Genomic DNA, 24,765 nt, shown 5'->3' with positions numbered 1-24,765 from the left:
ATGGAGAACCCACAGGTGTCATGCAACCTAAGTGAGTCACGCGGATTATTTTACGTAATTGCAATCCCTATGCCAAAGGAGCCACCTTCATCCTATCATCACCCCTGCTTCACCAATGGGGAAACTGGTGTTTAGGAAGGTTCAGGCTTGTCCGTGGTCATACCCATGTGGCAGGATGTGAAAGCAGACAGCCCTGCCCCGGAGCCCACCCTCTTAAACCAACCCATACAATACAACCTTAAGAAGGTGGCACCATTTACTACCAAGAGGATCTTAGATATGGTTCTTTTCAGCAAAATGCTATTTGCAAGGATATGGTTAAGTAAAGTTAATCCACCAATGTTATTTATAAAACCAAAGGAGAACAAATATCCTTACAATCACAATGTCCAGATTGAAGGTCAAAATGTCCGGTAGAGTCTTGGTCAAAAGTTCAGCTTCTGAAACACCATTGAACCGGTCTACTTTTCTTTTCACTTTAAATGTGTCTGTAATTTTTTCTTGCTTTTCTTTTGATTTTGTGGACTTGCCAGATTTTTTGGCTTCAGCGGGTTTTTTGGGTTCCACTGGTGTTTTTGGTTCTGTTTTTCTGGGTTTTCTTTTCCTTCCTTTTGGAGTCTCTGAAACACAATGATTTCCAAGACGTAGATGCAGAAAACCTTAACTTACAAGCTTTATGCAGCTTTCCCAGAAAAGTCACCCCATCAACATCCTTTCCACTTTTCTCTTTTATTTCCCAACATCACTCTCCTCTGCAATACCTCCCCCTTCCTTCTGGGTCTATGTGGCCTCAACCCCACCCTCCTTCCTCTGCTAGCTGTTCTTGGGATGGAACGTCCTTTATAATCATAGATTGATTTTCCACACAATATTACTTGGCATCTTGGGCTCCCCAGGGACACAACGTATCTATGTACCATTTTATAAGAATTCTAAATGTAAATACATAAATAGTTAAGTCAACAAATGAAAGAATAAATAGATAGAAAAACAGGGAGGAAGGGAAACATTTTAATTCAGTTCCCCCGTAATTTCCAGCAGAACTCAAATGGCTTGTGGGCTTGTTTTAGGAACTGAGCGTATATTCTGTTCCCCACACAGTCGAAGAGGTGAACTGAGACATGCTGGGGATGAACTCTCTGGGCTGGCAGTACTTGTCAAAAGGTAAGACTAGGGCTCTGATCTCAGGACCTCAAGCAGAGTTTCTCAATCTTGGCCCTACTGACATTTGAGGCTGAATGATTTTGGGCTGTGAGGGCCTGTCCTGTACATTCAAGTATGTTTAACAGCAACTGGGGCCTCTACCCACTAGGTGCCAGTAGCACCCTGCCAGTCATGGCAATCAAAAGTATCTCCAGACAATGCCAAATGTTCCTTGGGGGAAAATTACCTGCGGACAAGCACCAGCGACATAAAATTACCCAAAGGAAGTCTTGATTTTGTCATCCGTAACTCTTTAACGTGGCACTTCATTTCTCAGGCCCCTATCCTTTTCCGCTACTATTTGGCGTTTCCTCAACTGAGCCACCCATCCGTCCTCTCTTCTCCTCACACTGCTTCAGCCACTCCCTATGCCCAGGGGTCCACCTCCATCGGCTGGTGGCTGGAGAAGTCCTAGTGCTCCCTGCCCGGAGAGACAGAAGAGTCGAGGGCAGGGTGGATCTCCAATGCAGTGCAGTTAGATGTGCTCCGGCAACTATAAACTGAAACTCTGAGCACATTCCTTACACCGTACTGCTACACTGCAGAAAATCGTTACCCTCTCTCCACCATCCACCCCCAAATCTGTTCTCCTCTCTTCTAATCCCCTGTCTTGGTGAATGGTACCTCTTTCGTCCAAGTGCCAGACTCCTCTTTCTCCCTCACTTCCCGCAGGAAATCCATGAACCACGGCCTTGCCTCCAAGTTCTGCCCTGCTCTCTACCATATTATCATATATATTATTATTATTAGATACATATTTGATATATCTCTATTATAGTCTATCCTCTATGATATTAAAATATCAATCTATTTAAGTCCCCCTCTAATTCCATTCTCTCAACAGCTTCCTATCGCCTACAGAATAGAACACACATTCTTTAGGTTAAACAAGAAGCCTCGACTGCCCCCTGATCCAGCCTCATCTCTCACCATTTCTTTGCTATACTCCAGACTCCAATAACACAGAATCACGGTTTTTCAACTGTGTCATGCTTCTTCACGTCTGTGTTTCGGTGCACACTGCTCCCTTGGCCTGGAATTTTCCCCAGCCCATTTGTCATGTGCTTCACGTGCTACTCCCTCACCACTGAATTTCAGAGCTCTGGGAAGCTGCCTCTGAGCCTCAGTCCAAGTTAGGTGCCAGCCCTACGGCATCCTGTGCCCCTCTGCATCACTTAGCGTACCGAGGAGTTCCATGTTGACTAGATTAGGAGATATTTGAGGGCAGGATTCATGTTCTTTTATTCCCCAAAACCTATCATAGTGCCTGGCACTTATTAAGTACTTAAAAAAGTGGATTAAATTTTTTAACACAAAAACAGAGTTAAAATTCATCATTAAACCCTTTCTTAAATATGTTGGCTAATGCAGTAGCTCATTTTCCAAAGTATCCTGGTGAAAACTACCTTGTGTGGGTTCCTGAGCAGGAGCCGGGGCTGGAACTTCTTCTGGCATTTCTTGTTCATTCATAACTGCCATAGGAACTTCAGTCATCATTTGTTGGAATGGAAATGTATAAAAAGCTTGCGCTTGCTGAAGGGAATAGCTGAAAGAACAATTAAGGATAAGATAAGAAGACAAAATTACCCAAATGGAAGATTAAATGGTCAGCTCCAAAAAACCATCAGGATCCAAATATTTGTAACCAGATTATAGTATTTATTTAGAGTTGACAACAGGAGCAAAGAGGGGAAGAAGATCTCTTCCCATATGTACACATTTACCCATCCTTTACTGGGTGCCTACTAACCATCTATAATTAACTCTCACACTGTTTTAATGACAAAATGTGTCATCAGTAAAACTTACCAGTCCTGTCAGGTAAGCGTGTACTTCCCTGAAATGAGATCATGGGAATTTTCTAGTAGACAGTTGAACCACCCACCAGCCCATACAGGGTTGAAATATCCACAAAAATAATTTGTATTCCAACCTTCAGTATTTAATCCTCTTGTCACAAAGGTCCCCTGCAATTTAATCTTTTTTTTTTCAGTTTTATTGAGATATAGTTGACATGTAACATTGTATAAGTTTAAGGTGTACAACAGTGTTGACCTGACACACATATACTGCAAAATGATTACCACCAGAGCCTTAGCTAACACTTCCACCGGGGCACATAATTACCATTTCTTTCTTGTGGTGAGAACATTTCAGATCTGCTCTCTCAGAAACTTTCAAGTATATCCTTCAGCATTATTCGTTAAAATCACCATGCTGTACATTAGATCCCCAGAATGTGTTAATCTTATAACTTGAGGTTTGTGCCCTTTGACCAACATCTCCCCATTCCTTAAGAACTTAAGGTTCTCTTTTGATTTACTTGCCTGTTTACTTATGTATTCACTGGATCTGTTTTTTTTAACGGTTGCTGGGGGTTTTTTTTGCCACTAAATGAGGACTAGAAATGGATATTTCCATAAATATCTGTGAATTTATGGAAAAGACTACTCTAAACCTCTCTTCTGAACATGATTTAAACTCTGTTCAAAGTGTTCTGTTCAATGTAAGGAACACAGGCCTTCACAGAAAACAAATGCTAAAAAATATGTCTGGTGACTATAAACCACTACCCCAAGCTGTTGCTATCAGCACAAAGCTAGGGAAGGAAACCCACATTTTATGAAACCTGAGTTACAGCTGATGCCAAAAAAATGCCATTAAATATGCAGAAGGAAGAAAAACACTAGGAAATAAAATGGATAAGTACCATTTACCATTTGGAGAGAAAAGCCATGTTTTCTGTGGCAAGCTTAATAGTTTCTTCTTCTGTGATGTGTGGACAAAGAAAACAGGGTGCTCAGAAAGCTGAGGTTAAAAAGGCAAACTAGCACACGGTACATGCATGAAATTTACAACGTGTAAATCATACCTTAATAACTTGGTTCTTAAAAAAAGAAGGCAAACTAAAACATTCCCCAGGATAAACTTAAACGGCCCAGGCAGACACAGGGTTACAAACTACCTGTGGGTGGCTAGGCTAGAACACTGGATGCTCAAAGAAAAACAGGGGCCCAATCTCAGTGGACAAAACAATGGCGAAGCATTTTAGCTTCAAGCTATCTTTAAGGGTAAGATGGTAAAGAAAAGATGAAGAATTAGTGAGAAAGATATTAAACTATATATCTTAAGAGTTTTATTTCTTTAAATACATTGTTTTCAAATCATATGAAAAAATAAAGACAATACAATGACTTAGTAAACTATAGTACATTAACATGAGTCTACTATGCAGCTACTAAAAATTAAATTAATTGATATGTAAAAGCACAGAAAATGTTTAATATATAATAAAGTGGAAAAGAATACAAAATAATATTGTGAGCTAAGGCTGCTCATGGAGAAAGTATGTAGGCAAGGACTAGAAGTTAAGTTGTAAAATTGAAAAGAAGCAAAAAGGGCTTAAACCTTGCCTGGCACAAAGTCAAATGTTCTCTTTTTTCACACTTTTCTTTAATAATATTCATAGCACTTCTGGATAAATTGTCCAAATACTGGCTGTGTTTATGACTGAGATATGCTAACGAGGAGCTGGATATGTAGCTAGGTTAGTCGAGAGATCTCATGTGGCTACCATTGGAAATTCCAGTAAAACGCACTGTAACTTCGGACTGTGGCCAGTGATGGTTTCCGGAGATCTAATAGCCCCTTTCAGCTAGAATATATAAAAGAAAACTCACGTGGTCACAATAAGTGAGTGTCGCACTGTCAGGAAGGCAACGTCTCACTCTCCCCCATGTCTATTGTTACGGCTCTCAGAGTTTCACATATCTGTCGCATTTTGAGCACTTCACAAAAATCCACTCTTAAAAATATAAAAACAAGGGAAACACCGTTCCCATTACAAAAGGATTCTGAACTTAAAAAAATGAATTTCCAAAATGCGGCTCCTTTAGCATATTTAGGGGTCATTAAATTCTGACTTTCAGAAACTGAAAACCAAAATTTCAGAATTCAGCTGGCTGAAGAAAAAGTGAAAAATACGGAAGAGAAAATGTGGTCTTATTTTAAGAGATATGCATCAATTTTTTTAAAAAAATCCAGAAACTTGGCTATAATATGGATGTGTCCCTTAATCTTTCTAAAATTATCCCTGGCACTTTGCAGTAAGTTTAATTAGAAAAGAAATAGAGAAAGCTATGAAAAATAGAATGTATAAATTCTGAGGTAATGTACTATTTTTGAGCATTCAATTTAGCTTGATGATCTTAACAGCTTCCTAACAGCCGGAACAAAACGAAAGAGGGTGGACTACAACATTCTTACTACTTGGAGAAGACAGCATTACATCTGTACCAAACCCTTTATGAACTTGAATGCCAGGAAACTAGAGTTTTGGATAATTTAATTTTCTATTATCTAATAATGGTTAAATTTGGAAGCAGCATGAACCTATTTCAACCTTAATGTGAAAATATTTCCTAAATACATTTGTTATATTTATATAGGATAACTGCCACTTCGTAATTCAGAATTCTGCAATGTTTATGAACAATCATTTTCTCTGTATTAGAGACAGCAACAGAGGAGCACTTAGCATCCTTTCAGGACCTCCGTTCCCTCCCCATGAAAATGAGGGGTGAGATTCCGTGATGTCCACATATATGGAGAAAGTGTAGGAAATAAGACCAAACCTGTCCAGACTCAGAACGGACCCCAAAGCATTTTAATTTTCTATAATTCCCTGATATCAAACTTACGAGCACGATAAATGATTTTATTTCCCCTTGTTGACTTTTCTCCCCTATCATTTGTGTTTGTCCCCACATACAAATGTTCTGGACACCTCTCCCCTTTTCCTGCAGTTAACCCTTTCCTCTCTCCTAGCCTCCATTTACACCCCCTTCACCTGAACAACAGTGCTCAAAGGACTGGTTTTTTACCACTGTCTGAAAGTGATTAAGTGTGTATTTTCCAAAGGTCTTTCTCAAAACACACACAGGCATGCATGTGCGCACGAGCGCACACGCGCGCGCGCGCACACACACACACACACACACACACACACACACACAGTTGACTAAGGAGTCCAGTTAATTCAGATTTTGCTGCATTTCAAAAAACTAACTCGGGGCAGTGGGATGAATTGGGAGAGTGGGATTGACATATATACACAACTATGCATAAAATAGATAACTAATGAGAACCTCCTGTATAGCACAGGGAACTCTACTCAATGCTCTGTGGTGACCTAAATGGGAAGCAAATCTAAAAAAGAAAGGATATATGTATACGTATAACTGATTCACTTTGCTGTACAGCAGAAACTAACACAACACTGTAAAGCAACTATACTCCAATAAAAATTAAAACAAACAAAAAACCCAAAAAACTAACTCTTTAAGGTTTCTCTAAGATGAATGACTCCAACTTCTTTAACCTTCAGTTATTTTCTACTATTTTAAAGATGTAAGTTGCTTTTTTTCTAAATATATTTGTCTTAGTTTGTTCAGGTTGCTATACAAAACACCATAGACTGAGTGGCTTATAAACAACAAATATTTATTTCTCACAGTTTTGGAGGTTGGAAAGTCCAAGTTCAAAGTGCTAGCAGATTTAGTGACTGGTGAGGGCCTGCTTTATGGTTCATTTTAGGTTGACTTCTTGCTGTGTCCTCACACGGGGGAAAGGGTGAGGGATCTCTCTGGAATCTCTTTTACAAGGGCACTAATTCCAATTAGGAGGACTCTGCCCTCATGACCTAATCACCTCCCAAAGGCCCCACCTCCAAATAACCTAACCATATGTTAGGTTTCAACATATGAATTCTGGAAGGACACAAACATTCACTCTATAGCAACATTTTATTACCTTCATTTAAACAAGCATACACAACACTGAATACTTACAAAATAACGATCAATACTAAATAATCCAAATGCTCAACTAAAAGTGACTAGTTACATAAATTATGATGGAATACATTATAACTATTTAAAGCCTACGTTCAATATTGCTAAGTGGAAGTGCGTGTATTCACCATGCATTACTGGGTACTTACTGTGCAGGGTCTACTAGAAACTGTAAACACAAAAAACTGAGAATGAGCCAGAACCCCAACTCATTTAACTATTGTGCATCTAGCATAATTTCAAGTTTCCTCACTATCTGGTCATTTTTCTAGGGCTTAGGATAAAACAAAATAAAAATACTCTATAGCCTCATCATCCTGAAACTGAGCAGGGCTATCAACTTCCTCATTCTGGAGACATATTACAAAATCATTGCATTAGCTTTACTGGCACCCACATTATACTGTTGATTCATACTGAATTTACCATCAATGAAAACTGCCCTTTGTCACCGCTCCCTCATCTCACACCTGTAGCACTGTTCTTTCCATACTTAAGCACAGGATTGTGCCTCTTTTTGTAATAGATGATTCACATTCCAGCCAGTTGGGAGCGACATGGATTCTGACTCAATCTATCAATTCCACAAACCCCTCACAGAGTTGGGTCACTCAAATATTTTATCAGCATGCCATCAGCACCTTGAAGCTGTTAAACACTGAAAAGTTGGGGTAGGACTACATGGCATATCAGTATAGACCTCTCTTCAGCCTGGCCTTGACTCTCAGTAGTAAAGCAGTTTTGATTTCACCTAAGAGGACTGCCACCAGTCTATCCTTATCTTGCCCACAAAACGTACAGATGTCAGGGAGGCTGACTTTGAAGCTACACTGCGTGGGTTCAAATTTCAGCTCTGCCATTTACTAGTTCTGTAGGCAGGTTCCTTAACCTCTTTATGTCCCAGCTTCCACATCTGTAAAATGGGGACAGAAGCACCTAATTTATTGATTATGAGAATAAAATTAGTTAACACATGTAAAACGCTTAAAACAGTGCCTGGTATGTAACACATTTGTTATAACAAAAACAAAGACAACAGGGGATGATTAAATATTCTAGATACCCCTGTCATCCACCTTCTGATGCTGTCTAGCCTAGTATCATTATCAAAAAGGGAATGAACCTAGCCTGGTAGGTCTTGCTTTATTCTGAACTTATACTGTAGCTTAGTGGTCACTAGTTCCTTTAAATATGTTCAATAACCACTGAGAAGTAAAAATTTTATTTAGGATCAAAGTCAATAAATTCCACGACAGACTCCACCTGTGGAAAATAAAAGGGATCCATGTGTTTATTTTCAGACTTGAGGCCCCTCTCCTGTTGTCTACAAGTTATTAAAGAATACTGTAATCTGGCCTCTCACTTGAAATACAACTCATCTGGGTCAGGAAACATGATTTCTGTCAGAGCAGCTAAAAGTTCTCTTAAATGACCTCATTGATCTTGAGCTTTAAACCTAACAATCATTCTGCCATTTTCCATCTACAATCATTTTTCTTAACATGAAATGAAAAATCAAAATCAGAACTAAGTGCTTATATTTTCTGTCATCTACTAACAACATGCCAGTGAACAAGGCAGAAAACCCAAATCTTTCTTGTCCTTATTGTCCACACTAACTCAAAAAAGTTCTTGGTCTCTTTAACATTTCTAGAAAGCCCAATCTCATCTGAGGGTTAATCTTAACTGTCTGTAGTCTCAGTGGTCTGTGTCACACGTTTCCAGTCATTTTTGACTTGGCATCCTACTTCCCATCTTTGGTAAATGTCCTTTTCATGCTTGAGCTCATTAGAAACATACTGGTCCTCTTTTTCCTTTTTTCCTCTCTGGTTAGACTGTAAGTACTTGTTTAGACTCTTGAACTATTCTCTATTTTTTAAAAAAGAGGTCTATATCTGTGGAATTTTTTTCTTTGAATTTTTTGAAATTAATCTTCCAAAGTAAATAGTAAATTCACTATACCCAAAGTTCCATGCCATTCCTTGATTAGCACAAAGTCAAGGATGACAGAGAACCACTTTCTCAGAATTACCTGGGGCCTGAGTCATTTCAGAATGCCCAAGGATAAATTCCTGAGAGTACTAACACAGAATTCTCCATATTTCCCAAGGCGAAAGCTTTGCAAATCAAAATAAAAAATGATCTATAACCCAATGGATTAAGTTAAGACCAAATATAAGTCAGACAGTTTTGAGCTAAACATTGTACCAAAGAGACCTATTACTTTGCTGTAAGACACTGAGTAAGGTCTGACGATGTGAACAACCAGCCCTCCCCAGATCTGTATTCCGGAACAGGCATGAGGGCCAACCGGACTCTGCCATTTTATTTAAGGTATTGAGCGTCCAGATTTTGGTGTTCGCGTGGGGCCTGGAACAAATCTCCCGCGGATACAGAGAGATGACTGTAATTTACTTCATGGAAGGTGTTACCCAGGTTTCAATTCTGATCCGAAGATCACAAAGATGAGAGTGATTTCCACAAGTTTTGGTGAATTCTTTTATTTCTAAAGTTCTTCACGGAAAGAAATGGGAGTTATTTCGGGATTTGATTCATAATGTCAAAATGAAGTCTGCACTTCATCTACATATATCTCCTTCCCTAAATTCTAAGACAATCTATGTTGGTTACTTAAGCACACCCCTTCCACATAACGCCGACTCACAGCATGTCAGAACTGGATTTCACAGACGCCCTATTTTACAGATATGAACAGACTCAGAGAAGTTTAGTGTCTTGCCCAAGTTCAGAGCCCAATGGCCAGAAAGTCAAGATAATTTTTCATTAGGTCTAACAGTATTGTACTCCAATGTAAACCTTTTTTTTTTTTTTTTTCCTTTTTAAATACTCTGTTACCATATTTAGTTCATTTGGCTTTCCGTCTGAGGTTCCTATTTCGAGATCCCTGCTTTTGCAAAACTCTCCACGCCTCTTACACTCTCCAAAGGACATATTACAAGTAAATTCTTAAGAGAGTCCCGAAGACCACTAGAACACAATTTCAGACGACTTCTTGGGAGTGTTATTCCTAGTCCCAGAATTCAAGAGCTCTAGTGCGGCAATGTTATCTACCCTGTGCCCCTGACGTCCACCTTTGAGGAAGGAAGACAGTAAATCTACAACTCTGAGATGCAAATTCCTGGAGTGATACGTGTGATACTACATCCTTACAGCTCTGCACGGTAATGGAGGGTGAAGGGAAATGTAGCCAAGAAAGGTAACCGGAACCAAATACTAACCGGAGACTGCTGGCTGCTTATTATCGCATTTTAATGCTGGCTAGCTGCCGGGAAAGACTGGAGATCGGGCCCCAGAAGCAAGCGGCGCCAAGTCTGAGGGACCTATGCAAGGGGCGGCCCGAGCAGGCCGCCAGTGCGCACGCGCGGCCCCGGTCTTTGTACTGGGGCCGTGGCCTTAAAGACCCCCTGCGTGCGTGCGTGCGCGCGCGCGCCCGCGGCCTGCCCCGCGGCGAAGGGCGCGGGGGGAGGGGCGGCGCCCCGCCCCGGCCTTACCTGCCTGCGTTCTCCGCTTCCATTCCCTGCTGCCGATCGCGCGCGCAGCTACTCCTGCCCGGCAAGCGAGCGACCGGACTCTGTAGTACCGCGGCCCAAGCACGTACTGCGGTACGGTAATAACCAGACACTTAGATTCGATTGCTGGCAGAACTGGGACAGCGGCTGGCACTCAAGCTCCTCCCCCAAGTTTCTAGTCCCCCTCCCCCCAGGCCAGACCCACCCGCCGTCCGGCGCTTCCTTCTGCCCGGAGCCAAATCACACGCCCTGTGCTTGTCACGTGACGCAGGGCAGTCCAATCACGTTCTCTCCCCTCTCGTTGGTTCTTCTGCTCGCCACTTGGCCTTCCGGGAAACGTGGAGGATAAAAAGGCAGGGAGGGGGAATGCTCTGGGGTTGTAAGCTTTTGCCACCCGGCTTTTCGGTGGTGGGCTGGTGGCGGTGCGTGCGAGTTGGGGAAGTCCTCTCTGTGGGCGCTGTGTAGGTGGGGCCGTTATGCTTATCACAATTATCCAGGCCTTTCCACCTGGATAATTTTATTCCAATTAAAAAGCGATTTGCATTAATTACCAAGTAATTACTGTGATGTAGGACAAAGCAGACTTTGGTATCAGAAAACTGGGCCTCAGTTTCCTAATCTGTAAAATGAGGGTGATTGTAAAACGGCTTTGTAAAATGTGGAACTTTACGTAAACCGTTCTCTGCTTTACTTTTAATATGTAAAAATATAAAAGTTTAAAGTCTGTGAGAGTAGTTGGCACTCAAGCATCACCTCGTCCTTAACAACCTTCCAGACTAACCCCTCTTTTATTCTCACTGGTTGTTAAAGCTGGGTTTTGTTTCATTAGTTCTAAAGTTAATCGCTGGTTTTTGTACACGGACATCATTAAATAACTCTTAATGGAAATAGGCTTTTCTGTTTCTTTAGTTAGCCTGATGGGACACATGGCTGCCGTATTAGTTAGCTTTCCATATTTTATACTGTGAGTCCAAAATCTCAGTGGTTTACAGCGACAAAGGTTTATTTCTCACTCATTAATACACAAGCTGGGAAATGGCTGAGGCTTTGTGCCACTTGTGTCTTCTTCATTCTAGGATCCAAGAAAGGGCTTTCATGAGTAAATACAGAAATATTGATTTGTATTATATGAATTGCTTAAGTGAAACATAACATTTTTAAACTTTTCAGAACGTCTACGAATACTCTGCTTACTAGTAAGTAGGTGTCACTCATAACCTGACTCATGGTCGGTATTCAGTGATTATTTGTTGAGTGAATGAATTAACAACAGCCCAACCTCTCTTTCTCTCTGGTTTTGCTAACCACTCAGGACCACAATCCAGAAAAGTTTTTTTTTTTTAATTTTTAATTTTAATTTTAATTTTTTTAATGCTATTCTTGTCTGCTTACATTCTTTTTATGTATGTATGTATGTATGTATGTATGGCTGTGTTGGGTCTTCGTTTCTGTGCGAGGGCTTTCTCTAGTTGTGGCAAGCGGGGGCCACTCTTCATCGCGGTGCGCAGGCCTCTCACTATCGCGGCCTCTCGTTGCCAAGCACAGGCTCCAGATGCGCAGGCTCAGTAATTGTGGCTCACGGGCCGAGTTGCTCCGCAGCATGTGGGATCTTCCCAGACCAGGGCTCGAACCCGCGTCCCCTGCATTGGCAGGCAGATTCTCAACCACTGCGCCACCAGGGAAGCCCCAGAAAAGTTTTAAAGCAACATCTTTGAGGTACTCCTGTATGTTTGTTTGTTTGTTTGTTTGTTTTTTTGCCATGTCACGGCTTGCAGGATCTTAGTTTCCCAACCAGAGATGGAACCCGTGCCCCTTGCAGTGGAAGTGCAGGGGTCCTAACCACTGGACTGCCAGGTAATTCCCTGTCCTGTATGTATTTTTAAATGCATGAATTAGGCGAGCATATTGTGAAAATTAAGTAGAAGTGAAGGTTACTATTGGGAAGCTCAAGAAGTAGGAAGCTAGAGTCGTGGGTAGGAAATCGCCTCTGATGCTGGCAGGCAGGGCCAGCTTTATGGGTGTGTGATCTGTGTAGTCGAATAGGGCCCTACTCTTATAAGGGCCCCATAGTTAGTTAGTTTAATGTTCTGCTACTGCCATCTTGAAATTCTTAAATAATTATTTAATGAGGGGTCTGCATTTTTACTTTGAACTGCGGTCTGCAAATTATGTAGTTGGTCCTGTTGACAGGTGTTAAAGAGGAAGATTAAATAATGTGCCAGTGTCTCTGCTGAATATGGGGGCCTTGGAGGCCAACAGCTCATAGCAACAAGGAGAATGGATGACAGCAGTTATATTCATAACAATAACAATGGTGATAATAATGATGGTAATACAGCAGCTTACATTTACTGACTATGTACCATGCACTGTTGTAAGTGCTTTGCATATATGCTTTTAATTCTCAGGAGAAACCTATGAACTGATGCCACAGCTCAAGTTTGAAGGCTATCAGGCTGGAGAACTGGGAAAAGCCAATGCTCCAGTTCAAATCAGAAGACCATCTGCTTGAGAATTCCTTCTTGTTCAGGGAGATCTTTTGTTCTGTTCAAGCCATCAACTGATTGGATGAGGCCCACCCACGTTATGGAGGGCAATCTGCTTTACTCAAAGTCCACTGATTTAAATGTTAATCTCATCCAAAAACACCCTCATAGCAACATCCAGAATAATGTTTGACCATATATCTGGGCAACATGGTCCACCTAAGTTGACACATAAAATTAACCATCAGAGGTAGCAACTATTATTATCTATATTTTGCAGACAAAAAAGTGACAGCGAGGTTAAATAACTTGTGCAAGTTCACACAACTACTAAGTGGCAGAGTCAAGAGTATTGCCAGGGCAACCTGGCTCCAGAGTCCACCCTCTCAGAGCTATATGTGAGCCTTAGCAGGGCATGGGGAGGAAGGAGGGCTTCAGACAGAAGGCTATTCAAGGCCCAAATTGCTGGTCATCATATGTTTATAGCATTAAATGCCTGTGTTAGCAAAGAAGAAATGTCTCAAATCAATGACCTCAGCTTCTGGACTTCCCTGGTGGCTCAATGGTTAAGAATCCGCCTGCCAATGCAGGGGACACGGGTTCAAGCCCTGGTCCGGGAAGATCCCATATGCTGTGGGACAACTAAGCCCGTGTGCCACAACTACTGAGCCTGCGCTCTAGAGACCGCAAGCCACAACTACTGAAGCCTGCGTGCCTAGAGCCCATGCTCTGCAACGAGAAGCCACTGCAATGAGAAGCCCATGCACCGCAATGAAGAGTAGCCCCCGCTCACCACAACTAGAGAAAGCCTGCACTCAAAAACGAAGACCCAACGCGGCCAAAAATAATTAATTAATTAATTTAAAAAAGTGACCTCAGTTTCCATCTTAAGAAACTAGAGAATTAAGAGCAAATTCAACTCAAAGTAAACAAAAGAGGGATTTCCCTGGTGGTCCAGTGGTAAAGAATCCACCTTACAATGCAGGGGACGTGGGTTTGATCCCTGGTCAGGGAACTAGGATTCCACGTGCCACGGGGCAACTTGGCCCACGCGCCACAACTACTGAGCTTGCCTGCCTCAACTAGAGAGCCTGCGTGCTGCAAACTACAGAGCACACATGCTCTGGAACCCACAGGACACAACTACATAGCCCACGCACCCTGGAGCCTGTGCGCCACAACTAGAGAAGAGAAAACCTGCATGCCACGACTAGAGAGAAGCCCGCGCGCCACAATGAAAGATCCTTCATACCTCAACACAGATCCCACGTGCCGCAACTAAGACCCGATGCAGCCAAAAAAATAAATACTAAAATAAATAAATAAATAATATGTAAATCTTTAAAAAAAAGTAAACAAAAGAAAAAATAGAGAGTATAAAATCAGCAAAATCGAGAATAGAAAAACAATAGAATCAATGACACCAAAAGTTGTACTTTGAGAAGATCAATAAAACTGATAAACTGCTAGCCAGATTTAACAGGATAAAAAAGGAGAGAAGACACAAATTAACAATGTAATAATGAAATAAGTGACATAACTATACATTCTACGTGTATTAAGAAACAATAAGGGACTATGTTGAACAACTCTATTTCTATAAATTCAGCAACTTTGATGAAATGCACAAATTCCTTAAAGACACAAACTACTGAAGACCAGTCAGGATAAATAGATAACCTGAACAGCCCCATATCTATTAAAGAAATTGAATTTGTAGTTAAAAACCTTCCCACAAAGAAAACTACAGGCCCAAATTGTTTAACTGGTGAATTCCAGCAGACATTTTTTTTTTTAATTAATTAATTTATTTATTTGTTTTTGGCTGTGTTGGGTCTTTGTTTCTGTGCGAGGGCTTTCTCTAGTTGTGGCAAGCAGGGGCCACTCTTCATCATGGTGCGTGGGCCTCTCACTATCACGGCCTCTCTTGTTGTGGAGCACAGGCTCCAGACGTGCAGGCTCAGTAGTTGTGGCTCACGGGCCCAGTTGCTCCAGCGGCATGTGGGATCTTCCCAGACCAGGGCTCGAACCCATGTCCCCTGCATTGGCAGGCAGATTCTCAACCACTGCGCCACCAGGGAAGCCCCCACCCAGCAGACACTTAAGGAAGAAATAATACCAATTCTGCCAAACTCTTCCAGAATTTGAAAAGGAGGGAATATTTTCTAACTTATTTCATGAGACCAACATTACCCTGTCACCAAAAGTGGACAAAGATGCCACAGGAAAAGAGACTACAAACCAATATCTATCATGAACATAGATGCAAAAGTTCTGAACAAAATTTAGCAAATCAAATCCAACAATATACAACAAGGATAATACATCACAACTAAGTGGAATTTATCCAAGTACAGTCATCCCTTGGTATCCACGGATAATTGGTTCCAGGACCCCCCGTGGGTACCAAAAATCCATGGGTGCTCAAGTCCCTTATATAAAATGTCATAGTATTTGCATATAACCTATGTACATTCTCCTATATACTTTAAATCATCTCTAGATTACTTAAAATTACCAAATATAATGTAAATGCTATGTAAATAGTTGTAAATACAATGTAAATACTATATAAATAGCTGCCAGAGTGCAGCAAATTCAAGTTTTGCTTTCTGGAACTCTCTGGATTTTGTTAATATTTTCAATCAGAGGTTGGTTGAATTCCTGCTTGTGGAACCCACGGATATGGAGGAGCGACTCTAATATAAGGTTGACTTAATGTTTGAAAAAAAATATTCTATATAATTTATCACATTAACAAATTTTTCAAAAGCCTTTATGACCACCTTAATAGATATAGATAAGGATTTGACAAAATTCAACATCCATTTCTGATAAAAAAAAAAAAAAAACTTTAAGCAAGCTAGATCAGAAGGGAACTTCCTCAACTTGATAAATGACATCTATTAAAAACTTACTGTATTTATTAAGAGTTCATTTTATGGTTTAATGTAAAGAAGCCTATGAAACCTACAAAAAAGGTACTAGAATAAGTGAGTTTAACGAAGTTGCAGGAGAAAAGATCAATATAGGACAATCAACTGTATTCTATATATTATCAACAAGCCATCAGAAAAAACACCATTTACAATAGCATCAAAAAATACGAAATACTTAGGGATAAATCTGATAAAGGATGTTTCCTGAAAATTACAAAAATACTGCTGAGAGAAATTAAGTAAGACCTAAGTAAGTGGAGAGATACATTGTGTTCATAGGTCAGAGGACCAAATATTGTCAAGATGATCACAGATTGAATATTATGGCAATCAAAATCCTAGTAGGCTTTTTTGTAGGAATTGACAAGACGATTCTAAAAGTCATATGGAAATGCAAAGATCTAGAATAGACAAAACAACTCTTTAAAAAGAAAGAACAGTATGATATCACTTATATGTGGAATCTAAAAAAATAAAACAAACTAGTGAATATAACAAAAAAAAAAGAGAAAGAAAGAACAAAGAACAAAAAGGAGGACTAACTCTAACTGATTTTTAATATAACTCTACAGTAATCAAGACAGTGTGGTATCATGATAGACAACAATATATCAAAGGAAAATAATAGAGTCCAGAAATAGAAACATACATACATAGACAACTGGTCAGCAGATTTTCCACAAAGGTATGCTTTCAGTGGAGAAAGCACAGTCTTTTCAACTAATGGTGCTAGAATAATTGGATAGGCATATGCAAACAAAACAAGACTGGGGTGCACACCTCACACCATACAAAAAGTTTAGCTCAAAATGGATCACAGACTTACCTGGAGAAAACCATAATTCAAAAATATACGTGCACTCCAGACTGGAACTAAGATGGCAGAGTAGAAGGACGTGCTCTCACTCCCTCTTGTGAGAACACCAGAATGACAACTAGCTGCTGGACAATCATCGACAGGAAGACACTAGAACTCACCAAAATGATACCCCACATCCAAAGACAAAGGAGAAGCCACAATGAGATGGTAGGAGGGGCACAATCACAGTAAAATCAAATCCCATAACTGCTGGGTGGGTGACGCACAGACTGAAGAACACTTATACCACAGAAGTCCACCCACTGGAGTGAAGATTCTGACCCCCATGTCAGGCTTCCCAACCTGGGGGTCCGGCAACGGGAGGAGGAATTCCTAGAGAATCAGACTTTGAAGCCTACTGGGATTTGATTGCAGGACTTCGACAGAACTGGGGGAAACAGAGACTCAACTCTTGGAGGGCACACACAAAGTAGTATGTGCATCGGGACCCAGGGGAAGGAGCAGTGACCCCGGGGGAGACTGAACCAGACCTACTTGCTGCTGTTGGAGGGTCTCCTGCAGAGGCAGGGGCTGGCTGTGGCTCACCGTGGGGACAAGGACACTGGCAGCAGAAGTTCTGGGAAGTACTCCTTGGCGTGAGCCCTCCCAGAGTCCGCCATTAGCCCAACCAAAGAGCCCAGGTAGGCTCCAGTGTTGGGTCGGCTCAGGTCAAACAACCAACAGGGAGGGAACCCAGACACACCCATCAGCAGTCAAGTGGATTAAAGTTTTACTGAGCTCCTCCCACCAGAGCAACAGCCAGCTCTACCCACCACCAGTCCCTCCCATCAGGAAACTTGCATAAGCCTCTTAGATAGCCTCATCCACCAGAGGGCAGACAGCAGAAGCAAGAATAACTACAATCCTGCAGCCTGTGGAACAAAAACCACATTCACAGAAAGATAGACAAGATGAAAAGGCAGAGGGCTATGTACCCCATGAAGGAACAAGATAAAACCCCAGAAAAACAACTAAATGAAGTGGAGATAGGCAACCTTCCAGAAAAAGAATTCAGAATAATGATAGTGAGGATGATCCAGGACCTCGGAAAAAGAATGGAGGCACAGATCGAGAAGATGCAAGAAATGATTAACAAAGACCTAGAAGAATTAAAGAACAAACAAACAGAGATGAACAATACAAAAACTGAAATGAAAACTACACTAGAAGGAATCAATAGCAGAATAACTGAGGCAGAAGAACGGATAAGTGACCTGGAAGATAGAATGGTGGAATTCACTGCTGTGGAACAGAATAAAGAAAAAATAATGAAAAGAAATGAAGACAGCATAAGAGACCTCTGGGACAACGTTCAACGCAACAACATTCGCATTATAGGGGTCCCAGAAGGAGAAGAGAGAGAGAAAGGACCAGAGAAAATATTTGAAGAGAGTATAGTCAAAAACTTCCCTAACATGGGAAAGGAAATAGCCACCCAACTCCGGGAAGCGCAGAGAGTCCCATACAGGATAAAGCCAAGGAGAAACATGCCAAGACACATAGTAATCAAACTGGCAAAAATTAAACACAAAGAAAAATTATTGAAAGAAGCAAGGGAAAAATGACAAATAACATACAAGGGAACTCCCATAAGGTTAACAGCTGATTTCTCAGCAGAAACTCTACAAGCCAGAAGGGAGTGGCATGATATACTTAAAGTGATGAAAGGGAAGAACCTACAACCAAGATTATTCTACCCAGCAAGGATCTCATTCAGATTTGATGGAAAAATCAAAAGCTTTACAGACAAGCAAAAGCTAAGAGAATTCAGCACCACCAAACCAGCTCTACAACAAATGCTAAAGGAACTTCTCTAAGTGGGAAACACAAGAGAAGAAAAGGACCTACAAAAACAAACCCAAAACAATTAAGAAAATGGTCATAGGAACATACATACCGATAATTACCTGAAACGTGCATGTATTAAATGCTCCAAGCTCAGGCTTGCTGAATGGATACAAAAACAAGACCCATATATATGCTGTCTACAAGAAACCCACTTCAGACCTAGGGACACATACAGACTGACAGTGAGGGGATGGAAAAAGATATTCCATGCAAATGGCAATCAAAAGAAAGCTGGAGTAGCAATACTCATATCAGATAAAATAGACTTTAAAATAAAGAATGTTACAAGAGACAAGGAAGGACACTACGTAATGATCAAGGGATCCATCCAAGAAGAAGAGATAATAATTATAAATATATATGCACCCAACATAGGAGCACCCCAATACATAAGGCAACTGCTAACAGCTATAAAAGAGGAAATCGACAGTAACGTAATAATAGTGAGGGACTTTTAACACCTCACTTACACCAATGGACAGATCATCCAAAATGAAAATAAATAAGGAAACACAAGCTTTAAATGACACAATAGACCAGATAGATTTAATTGATATTTATAGGACATTCCATCCCAAAACAGCAGATTACACTTTCTTCTCAAGTGCGCACGGAACATTCTTCAGGATAGATCACATCTTGGGTCACAAATCAAGCCTCAGTAAATTTAAGAAAATTGAAATCATATCAAGCATCTTTTCTGACCACAATACTATGAGATTAGAAATGAATTACAGGGAAAAAAACGTAAAAAACACAAACACATGGAGGCTAAACACTACGTTACTAAATAACCAAGAGATCACTGAAGAAATCAAAGAGGAAATCAAAAAATACCTAGAGACAAATGACAATGAAAACACGACGATCCAAAAGCTATGGGATGCAGCAAAAGCAGTTGTAAGAGGGAAGTTTATAGCTATATAAGCCTACCTCAAGAAAGAAGAAAAATCTCAAATAAACAATCTAACCTTACACCTAAAGGAACTAGAGAAGAAGAACAAACAAAACCCAAAGTTAGCAGAAGGAAAGAAATCATAAAGATCAGAGCAGAAATAAATGAAATAGAAACAAAGAAAACAATAGCAAAGATCAATACAACTAAAAGCTGGTTCTTTGAGAAGATAAACAAAATTGATAAACCATTAGCCAGACTCATCAAGAAAAAGAGGGAGAGGACTCAAATCAATAAAATTAGAAATGAAAAAGGAGAAGTTACAACAGACACCACAGAAATACAAAGCATCCTAAGAGACTACTACAAGCAACTCTATCCCAATAAAATGGACAACCTGGAAGAAATGGACAAATTCTTAGAAAGGTATAACCTTCCAAGACTGAACCAGGAAGAAATAGAAAATATGAACAGACCAATCTCAAGTAATGAAATTGAAACTGTGATTAAAAATCTCCCAACAAACAAAAGTCCAGGACCAGATGGCTTCACAGGTGAATTCTATCAAACATTTAGAGAAGAGCTAACACCAATCCTTCTCAAACTCCTCCAAAAAATTGCAGACGAAGGAACACTCCCAAACGCATTCTATGAGGCCACTATCACCCTGATACCAAAACCAGACAAAGATACTACAAAAAAAGAAAATTACAGACCAATACCACTGATGAATATAGATGCAAAAATCCTCAACAAAATACTAGCAAACAGAATCGAACAACACATTAAAAGGATCATACACCATGATCAAGTGGGATTTATCCCAGGGATGCAAGGATTCTTCAATATACACAAATCAATCAATGTGATATACCATATTAACAAATTGAAGAATAAAAACTATATGCTCATCTCAATAGATGCAGAAAAAGCTTTTGACAAAATTCAACACCCATTTATGATAAAAACTCTCCAGAAAGTGGGCATAGAGGGAACCTACCTCAACCTAATAAAGGCCATATACAACCAACCCACAGCAAACATCATTCTCAATGGTGAAAAACTGAAAGCATTTCCTTTAAGATCAGGAACAAGAGAAGGTTGTGCACTCTTGCCACTATTATTCAACATAGTTTTGGAAGTCCTAGCCACGGCAATCAGAGAAAAAAAGAAATAAAAGGAATACAAATTGGAAAAGAAGTAAAACTGTCACTGTTTGCAGATGACATGATACTATACATAGAGAATCCTAAAGATGCCACCACAAAACTACTAGAGCTAATCAATGAATTTGGTAAAGTTGCAGGATACAAAATTAATGCACAGGAATCTCTTGCATTCCTATACACTAATGATGAAAAATCTGAAAGAGAAATTAAGGAAACACTCCCATTTACCACTCAACAAAAAGAATAAAATACCTAGGAGTAAACCTACCGAGGGAGACAAAAGACCTGTATGCAGAAAACTATAAGACACTGATGAAACAAATTAAAGATGATACCAACAGATGGAGAGATATACCATGTTCTTGGATTGGAGGAATCAATATTGTGAAAATGACTATAGTACCCAAAGCAATCTACAGATTCAATGCAATCCCTATGAAATTACCAATAGCATTTTTTACAGAACTAGAACAAAAAATCTTAAAATTTGTATGGAGACACAAAAGACCCCGAATAGCCAAAGCAGTCTTGAGGGAAAAAAACGGAGCTGGAGGAGTCAGACTCCCTGACTTCAGACTATACTATAAAACTACAGTAATCAAGACAATATGGTACTGGCTCAAAAACAGAAACATAGATCAATGGAACAGGATAGAAAGCCCAGAGATAAACCCATGCACCTATGGTCAACTAATCTATGGCAAAGGAGGCAAGGATATACAATGGAGAAAAGACAGTATCTTCAATAAGTGGTGCTTGGAAAACTGGACAGCTACATGTAAAAGAATGAAATTAGAACACTCCCTAACACCATACACAAAAATAAACTCAAAATGGATTAGAGACCTAAATATAAGACTGGACACTATAAAACTCTTAGAGGAAAACATAGGAAGAACACTCTGTGACATAAATCACAGCAAGATCTTTTTTGGTCCACCTCCTAGAGTAATGGAAATACAAACAAAAATAAACAAATGGGACCTAATGAAACTTTAAAGCTTTTGCAAAGCAAAGAAAACTACAAACAAGACGAAAAGACAACCCTCAGAGTGGGAAAAAATATTTGCAAAAGAATCAACGGACAAATGATTAATCTCCAAAATATATAAACAGCTCATGCAGCTCAATATTAAAAAAACAAACAACCCAATCCAAAAATGGGCAGAAGACCTAAATAGACATTTCTCCAAAGAAGACGTACAAATGGCCAAGAAGCACACAAAAAGCTGCTCAACATCACTAATTATTAGAGAAATGCAAATCAAAACTACAGTGAGGTATCACCTCACACCAGTAAGAATGGGCATCATCAGAAAATGTACAAACAACAAATGCTGGAGAGGGTGTGGAGAAAAGGGAACCCTCTTGCACTGTTGGTGGGAATGTAAGTTGATACAGCCACTATGGAGAACAGTATGGAGGTTCCTTAAAAAACTAAAAATAGAATTACCATATGATCCAGCAATCCCACTACTGGGCATATACCCAGAGAAAACCATAATTCAAAAAGACACAGGCACCCCAGTGTTCATTGCAGCACTATTTATAACAGCCAGGTCATGGAAGCAACCTAAATGCCCATCGACAGATGAATGGATAAAGAAGAGGTGGTACATATATACAATGGAATATTACTCAGCCATAAAAAGGAACGAAATTGGGTCATTTGTCGAGACATGGATGGATCTAGAGACTGTCATACAGAGTGAAGTAAGTTAGAAAGAGAAAAACAAATATCATATATTAAAGCATATATGTGGAACCTAGAAAAATGTTACAGATGAACCGGTTTGCAGGGCAGAAATTGAGACACAGATGTAGAGGACAAACATATGGACACCACAGGGGGAAAGTGGCGGGGAGGTGGGGATGGTGTTGTGATGAATTGGGCGGTTGGGTTTAACATGTATACACTGATGTGTATAAAATTCATGACTAATAAGAACCTGCTGTATAAAAAAATAAAATTCAAAAATTCAAAAAAAAAATACATACATGCACTCCAGTTTTCATTGCATCACTATTTACAATCACCAGGACACGGAAGTAACCTAAATGTCCATCAACAGAAGAATGGGTAAAGAAAATGTGGTACATATATACAATGGAATATTACCCAGCCATAAAAAGGAATGAAACTGTGCAATTTGCAGAGACATGGATGGACCTAGAGACTGTCATACAGAGTGAAGTCAGGCAGCAAGAGAAAAACAAATATTGTATTGTATAACATCACTTATATGTGGAATGTAGAAAATTATACAGATGAACTTATTTGCAAAGCAGAAATAGAAATACAGATGTAGAGAATGGACGTATGGATACCAGGGGAGGAAGAGGGTCTGGGATGAATTGGGAGACTGGGATTGACATATATACACTACTATGTATAAAACAGATAACTAATGAGAACCTGCTGTATAGCACAGGGAACTCTACTCAGTGCTCTGTAGTGACCTAAATGTGACGGAAATCCAAATAAGAGGGGATATATGTATACATCTAGCTGACTCACTTTGCTGTACACCAGAAACTAACACAACATTTTAAAGTAACTATACTACAATAAAAATTAATTAAAAAAATGGATCACAGACTTCACTGTAAAACCTAAATCTCTAAAACTTCTGGGAGAAAATACAAGAGAAAATCTGTGACCCTGGGTTAGATTTCTTAGATATAACACCTAAGCATGACCCATTAAAGAGAAAAATGAAAATGGGACTTCATAAAAATTAAAAACTTCTGCTCTTCAAAAGATTAAGAAAACGAAAAGACAAGGTAGAGACTGGGAGAAAATATTTGTAGATCAAATCTATCTGATAATGGACTTGTATCCGTAATATATAAAGAAGATTCAAAACTCATAATAAAAAAAAAATCCAATTAAAAAATGTGCAGAGGGCTTGAACTGATACTTCCCTCAAAGAAAATATAAGCACATGATTCTCAACATGATTATTCATGAGATACCATTACCCACGTATTAGAATTGTAAAATTAAAAAGACTGATCAAAGTGTTGGAGAGGATGTGGAGAAACTAGAAGTCCCATATACTGTTGGTGGGAACCTACAATTGTACAAGTACTTTGGAAAACAGTTTGGCAATTTCTTTAAAAGTTAGATATATACCTACCATAGCTGCAGCCATTCTACTCCTAGGAATGTACCCAATAGAAATGGAAGCATATATTCATAGACCTGTATACACGTCTTTCTGGCACTCTTCACTGTTCATAGCAGTTTTATTCGTATTAGCCCAAAACTGGAAACAACCAAAATGTCAACCAAAGGCGAATGGATAAGCCAGTTGTGGTATAACTATACTCAGCAATAGAAAGGAGTGAACTACTGATACATGCAACAATGTGGATGAATCTCAAAATAATTGTGCTGCATGAAATAAGCCAGACCAAAAATAGTACATACTGTATGAGTCCATTTCTTTAACATTCTGGAAATGCAAACTAACCTATAGTGACAGAAAACAAGATCAGGTTGCCTAGGAAATGAGGCTGTGTGGGAGAAATTAGAAAGAGGAGCAAAGAAACTTCTAGAGGTGGTGGATGTTTTCATAATCTTGATTGTAGTAATGGTTTCACAGGTGTACAGATATGTCAAACCTCATCCAATTGTATGCTTTAAATACGTGCAGTTTACTGAACGTCAAACATACTGCCATAAAGTGGTTTTAAAAATGTGAATGTATCATGATACATGTTATGTACACAAGATTGATTTTTCAGAATTTGTCTTGCATTAACCTTTTGCTTAACAAAAAGTAATCCATAATCAAAGCACAATCTTTTTTTTTAAGTTGAAGTATAGTTGATTTACAATGTTGTGTTAGTTTCAGGTGTACAGCAAAGTGATTCAGATATATACATACATATAAATATATATAAGAATATATTCTTTTTTAGAATCTTTTCCATTATAGGTTATTACAAGATATTGAATATAGTTCCCTGTGCTATACA

General features: G+C 39.6%; 1 protein-coding gene across 3 annotated transcripts in view; it reads right to left on the bottom strand.

Moving 5' to 3' along the window:
* TDG (thymine DNA glycosylase) overlaps nt 1–24,765 on the bottom strand; it is a 33,425-nt gene that overhangs the window by 7,830 nt on the left and 830 nt on the right. For 2 of the 3 annotated variants that reach the window (XM_059936781.1, XM_059936782.1), the window contains exons 2-3: nt 2,610–2,749; nt 379–620 (exon numbers count right to left, since the gene is read on the bottom strand). In XM_059936781.1, coding sequence (XP_059792764.1) covers nt 379–620; nt 2,610–2,700 — 333 coding nt within the window. In that variant the 5' untranslated portion in view covers nt 2,701–2,749. Of the gene's footprint in view, nt 1–378; nt 621–2,609; nt 2,750–10,567; nt 10,758–24,765 lie in introns of those variants that run through there. The other variant, XM_059936780.1, reaches the window with a different exon arrangement.

The sequence above is a fragment of the Balaenoptera ricei genome, chromosome 10, assembly GCF_028023285.1.
Source record: "Balaenoptera ricei isolate mBalRic1 chromosome 10, mBalRic1.hap2, whole genome shotgun sequence".
NCBI classification, from domain to species: Eukaryota; Metazoa; Chordata; class Mammalia; order Artiodactyla; family Balaenopteridae; genus Balaenoptera; species Balaenoptera ricei.
Note: the sequence above shows the minus strand (reverse complement) of the source record. Positions and strands in the feature narration are given on the sequence as shown.